At 47.9% G+C, this 6,000-nt stretch overlaps 1 protein-coding gene across 2 annotated transcripts in view; it reads right to left on the reverse strand.

Moving 5' to 3' along the window:
• VAPA (VAMP associated protein A) overlaps window positions 1–5,579 on the reverse strand; it is a 38,841-nt gene extending 33,262 nt beyond the window's left edge. Inside the window, exon 1 of one of the 2 annotated variants that reach the window (XM_024120515.3) lies at window positions 5,271–5,579. In XM_024120515.3, coding sequence (XP_023976283.1) covers window positions 5,271–5,349 — 79 coding nt within the window. In that variant the 5' untranslated portion in view covers window positions 5,350–5,579. The remainder of the gene's footprint in view (window positions 1–5,270) is intronic. The other variant, XM_055080753.1, reaches the window with a different exon arrangement.
• Between the last annotated feature and the right edge of the window lie 421 nt (window positions 5,580–6,000).

Genomic DNA, 6,000 nt, shown 5'->3' on the forward strand with positions numbered 1-6,000 from the left:
AGGCAGATGAAAAACCCTACTGAAAAGAGATCCAAGACAGAAAACTTAAGAATTACAGGAGAAATCATCTGAGTCTTATTAGTGCAATCAACACTCACTGGACAATCATCCCATGCCAGATCTTGTTATTATGGACATAAAAATAAATGAGCATATCCTCAAGTACTTTACAGTACAGATTGTGAGAGAAAAGTACATAAACATAAATACTACACCATGGTGAGTGCTTTAACTGCAGATAAGCACAAGCTCGGATAGTGGCATGAAGAAGGCAGTGACCAAGTGGCCTGGGAAAATCAAAGACAGCACAAGAGGAAGGAGCTCTTGAAGTGGAGAAAGCCTGCCTGACAGGAGGGAGGACAACACTCTGAAAAGAGCATCTGGAGAGGCTTGCAACAGCTGAGAGCGTCTGGGAAGATGGTTTCATATAACCAAAGCTACAGCAGAAGAGAAATGAAGAGGCAGGCGGTGGATGTGGAGCTTTGTCAAGTGCATAATGGGAAAATGGTGCAGGTTCTTCAACCCAGGGAGCAACGGTATCAGGTGTGCACTTTTCAAAGGGTAGCTCTTTCTAGCATCCGTGTAGACGACAGGTTGGAGGGAGGGGATGCTAGAGAAAAGGAGACCAGCTGCTGACCAGTAAAGGAAAGAGAGTCACCTGAAGCAAAGAAATTAGCTAAGCCCAGAGCGCTCCCGAGTAACACGCCCGTACCACCAAAGGCCTACGATTCACCTCCTCAGGACAACCCTGAAAGGACCTAAATGTAGCTAACCTGTCCAAGGAGATCAGGACCTTCCTCCCCCACTCCCCCTGGGTAAAACACACCCGTTCTAATGAGACAGCCAGTGCTTGTTGTCCCCTCTCTCCAGGTGTGTAAGCCAGAAATCAGAGCCTTCAAGACACACTCTCCCAGTGCACACCTAAGAGACCCCCGGGTCTCACCAGCTTGACGGTCTTTAACTTTTTGCATCTCCTACACCACCCCACAAGCGGTCACCTCTTGCATGGACAGCAGCAGCTGCCTAATTCATCTCTCCCTCCCATATTACTCCATATTGCTACCAGAAGTGTGTTTCCTTAACTACAAATATGACATCACTCCACTACCTCCACACCTGTACCGTTCTCCCCCTTAACATCAATGTAAAAAACCAGTTTGGGATATGCGGAGTTTGAGATGTCTGAGCAACATTCAAATCCAGATGTCAATAAGTAATTAGTATATATTCCTAAGGTGATTTTAAGCCTGAATTCAACACAGATTTGGGAGTGTACCAATGTGTGCAAAAAGAGAGCAAGGAGGGGAAAGAGAAGCCCTCGAAACAAGAAAGCCTGAACAAGGGAAGTTCAGAGTGAGATAAAGTTGAAACCAAGTCAGAATCTCAGAAACATGAGCATTTAAGAAAAAGGTCACAAATGAGACAGTAAAGAGCAAAGAAGAAAACTAGAAGACAACTGTATCACAGAAGTCAAAAGAATCGAGTTTTTAAAAAGACAAACTGTCAATAATGGCAAGTGCCAAAGAGAGGTCAAGGGAGAGAGAAAGTGGCAGTGCCACTGCAGTAGCAATCAGGAAGCAGCAAGGACAGGGGACAGGAGAAGAGGAACAGGGAGACTGGGAACATGAACTACTTTCCCAAGAAGTCTGACTGCAAAGGAAATTAAGCACAGGAGAGACAAGTACCACAAGGAGCTGGGAGTCAAGGAAGTATTTTGTTGGCTTATTTGTTTTTAAAATGAAAGACTTAAGTGCATTTTTATGTTTAAAGGAAGAAGCCAGTGGTTGAAAACATGACCGAGAAAATATCTGATGGAACATGGTCTCAGTCATGAAAGACTCTTACCTTAACCAGCAAAAATAGCAGAACAAATAAGGTTAAATATGAGAAGGGTTTTTCTTTCTCAGAGAAGAAAGTGTGGACGTGTGCCGACAAACAGGTGTAACAAGAGGAGACAGCACATCACAGAAGGGCTTGTATGTCATGCTAAGAGTTAGGCTTTTATCTGGTGGGCAGTGGAGAGCTCCTTGAAAACTGTTCAGGAATGGAGTAATAAGACAACCATGTCCTATTTCGGGGGGGGGGGGATCATCCCAGGGATTTGATGTAGCCACTGTGAAACAGGAGTGATCTGAAATACCTAAAAACGTGCCAAATACCCACCAAGAGGAGTATTCCCCATCCTCACTCAGGCCTCTTCATCATGATGTGCTGCTATTCAAAGATGCTCTGGCTGACACACTGCAAGTCCCTCGTCACTCAGAGAGCTTACTTTTCTTTACTGATGTTACTGTTATGGGTCACCTTCAAAACAGTGGTTTTGGTCTATTTTCCTCTTTCTCTGATCATTAGGAGGAAGAATACATTCACAATTTATTTTAGCATTTTCTAAACTTTCTTCTCCAAACTCTCCTCCAGAATTACTAACAGGTTGGAAAAATAAAATGTTGTATAATACAAAGGAAGAAATTTTATAAAAGTAAATAAACATTTTAAGGACCCCCCTAAAAAAGTCTCTCACATGTAATACCAAATTTCAAATCTGAATTCTAGGTCAAATTACTGCCAGGGCTTAAAAAACAGAATTTGAAAATATCTACCTCTTTTTTGTTACTAATGCAACAAAAGAACTACTTTAGAATTCATGACATCATTATAAAAGTATTTTCACATAAACAATTGTATAAAACAATAAACTTCAATAAAATATTGAGGTATGTAGAAAATCTATTAAACTGCTGTTTCTCCACAACTGTGCAAAGTGATGATAATTCATATCAAGATGACTTTGTTATGCATATAACAGAAAAATTCACCACCCAATCTCAGAATGATTAAATGACTCACTCTTGGAGAAACCGTCTTAATCAAATGTAAAGTCAAACTAATTCAAATAAACCTACCAGCAGGTGACTTTTGCAAAACTACCCTTTAATAGACTTTTACTTAAACAGAAAATTACGGGTAATTCACGGTAGAGTTAAATGACTTTTTAAACCACCATCAAATGAAGCACAAAGAGATTGTTGATTCTAACCGAGTCTCCTCAGTGTTGAACCGCTCTTCGGAATACAGAAAGCTTTCCATCAGAGCAATCTATTTCCCTTTGACTAAAAGAATAACTTTTACTAAGAAGTTCAAATGACACCAAATGTCACCTCCCAATTCATCCTACCCCTCCTCTTCCCCAATCCTCCCCATTACCCCACTTTTAAACCAAAGCACACAGCAATCCACTGGGTATTTAAGTACAAGCCAACCTTCTCTCACATCAGAAAAGGAGCAAACCATTCCCTTGACCAGCCCTCCCCCTTCCCCATTTGAAAGCAAGCTGCTTCCTAAAGCAAGCGGGAAGGAAGAAGGGGCTTCTTTCCTCATACTTGCTTTGCCTCTGTTACAGCATCTATATGTCTTTTCCATCTAGGAGTTCTTCAAGGGCTGAGATAAAACCTAGCACATTTACTGTTGTTAATTGTATGCTTACCCCATTAAACCAAACTAACTGTGGACCTTGCCTCCACCTTGCTTAGCAGTGAATCCCCAAATGTAAGCTGATACCTGCTGAATAAACTACTCATTGTTGAATACTCTTAATCAAATACAGAGATGGCACAAAGCTTTTTTTTTTAAGATTTGGTTTTTATTGATGTGGACCATTTTTAAAGTCTTTATTCAATTTGTTACAATATTGCTTCTGTTTTATGTTTTTGGTTTTTTGGCGGTGAGGCATGTGGAAACCTAGCTCCCCGACCAGAGATTGAACCCGCACCCCCTGCGCTAGAAGGTGAAGTTTTAACCACTGGACCACCAAGGAAGTCCCGGCACAAAGCTTTCACTAGTGTTTGCTAAGTAAATGGCCCAAGTGAATGTGTGTTCCTATAAAATTTCCAGTGAAACTCTTTTTTTTTAACAAGTCAACTTATGTCCAAACTTTAATAGGCCCTGTGAACTACTTTCATCCATAACACAAGAACCTGTTCTATCATCATAGCTAGTAAATCTTCAATACCTGAAATGAGTTAACTATTTGGCAAATCACTGTGTAGGGTTTTTGGTTGTTTTTTTAACTTGCCTCTTCGCTATTACTAGTCTCTTACTATAGAAACACTATAACTTCTCTAAGCAGAAAGCGTCAAACTCTGCGAACACTTCCTGACCTAAAACTAGTTTTAACGGCATCCAAGTCCCTTATGGCAACACAAACAGATTAACCAGAAGAGGAAACTTCCTCTGTAAAGTCAGCCTCCCAAAAAATAAAGGCAAAATACTAAAATTCTCGGAAGAACCACACACCATAAAGGTTTACATTAAATTCCTCCACCCTAAGATAACAGCTATTTGAATTAGGTATTATCTAAATCAATATATTCATGATTCCCCGGAAGTTTTTTTTTTTCTTTCGCCTAAAACTATGTAAAATCATGCCGCGCACATAAACTTGCTACAATAAAATGCACTTAGCGCCTCTCAAAATATTAAAATTTCGTGGAGTTGTCTTAAAACCAAATCCTTACCTAACAAGCAGCTCACTGACATTTCCATTCAAAGAAATTCGGAAACGCGCTAGAGCCTCCAAAATGAAGGTTTTATACAATACCCCTCTCATAACGTCGGAATACAACCTTTTAAAACTCCTAAAACTATTTAAAGCGTTTCCTACGGAAAGCAATCTGTTTTTCTTTCGGACTCAACCTTGGACTACAACGAGGGATTTGATTTAAGCACTAGAGCGGCCACACATCTCACAGGCTCCGTGCTCGGCACAGTCCCTGAATTAAGGACAAGATACGGACTCCTGCACAAGCGGATTCGGTCTCCCCGTGACTGGAGCCGGGACGGACCCCGCTTCCCCGTACGCCCTCAGCATCCCCAAGAGAAACCCGCCCGAGGTGCTCCCTCGGGCCCCGCAGCCCGCGGAGTCCACGTGCAGGTGTCGCCCCGGCGCAGGTGTCGCCCGGCGCGGAGAACTTCCGGCTGCCTGTCCCCGCTGACGCAGAGCCCGGCCCGCGCCCGGCCGCCCGCCCCACCCCCCACCCCCACCGCCCACGTCCGGACCCCGCCCCGGCCCTCGGGCCAAGGACGAGGCCGCCGCCGCAGCGAGGCGGCCGCGCGCCGCAAGATGGGGGCGGGCGCGCCGGGCGGGAGGAGGCAAGGGAGCGCGCACCCCCGCGGCCGGGGCCGAGCGCGGGCGGCGGGGGAGGGGGCCCACCGGGCGCGGCCGCCCCCCACCGCCCGCCCGGCCGCCCCTCCCGCCGGCCGCCCCTGCCCACCTTTGAATTTGAGGTCTGTGGGCGGGTCGAGGACCAGGATCTGCTCGTGCTTCGCCATGGCCCCGGAGGCGGACGCCATCGGAGACAGCGCAGAGCGGGGGCGCGCCCGCGGCGGGTCGCTGGCTGCGGGCGGGGGGCGGCGGCGGCGGCGGCGGCTGCGGCGCGGCTCGGCCCGACTTGACGCGGGGCCACCGCTCGGCTCCCGAACCCGACGCCCGCCGCTCTGTCGCCGGCTCGCTGGGCCGCCCGCCCGTCCGCAGCTCCGGGTCTCACAACTGACTCAACCCCACACCAGCCGCCGCGGCCGCGCGCACTGCGATCCTCGGCGCCCCACGTGACGCCTCTGCGTGCCTACGTGCGCGCCCCGGCTGCTGCGAGGCCACGCGCCCGGCCCGCCCTCCACGCTGCCCCGCGCGGCCGGGTGCTGCGCCTGCGCATCCCCGGCCCGCCGCGCTCCGAGCCCAGCTGTCAAGGGAGCGGGTGTCGACGGGGCGGAGCTCAGCTCTGGGGCACCGATGCGGCGCGCACAGCAGGGCGAAAAGACGCAATTCTCAGTCCCGTTTAGCCAGAGTTAGGGTTGCGAGACTGGAGAACCCGCTACGGCAGCGAATTACCATCTCCCAAGCGGGAATGCCAAAAAGCAGAAGGAGGAGCGGTCAGGCTTGTTGACTACGACTCCCAGCATGCTCCGCGTGGGGCGGGGCCTCCGCCGGAGCTGGTTCCCCGTGGC

The sequence above is a fragment of the Physeter macrocephalus genome, chromosome 19 (genome assembly GCF_002837175.3).
Source record: "Physeter macrocephalus isolate SW-GA chromosome 19, ASM283717v5, whole genome shotgun sequence".
Classification (NCBI taxonomy): domain Eukaryota; kingdom Metazoa; phylum Chordata; class Mammalia; order Artiodactyla; family Physeteridae; genus Physeter; species Physeter macrocephalus.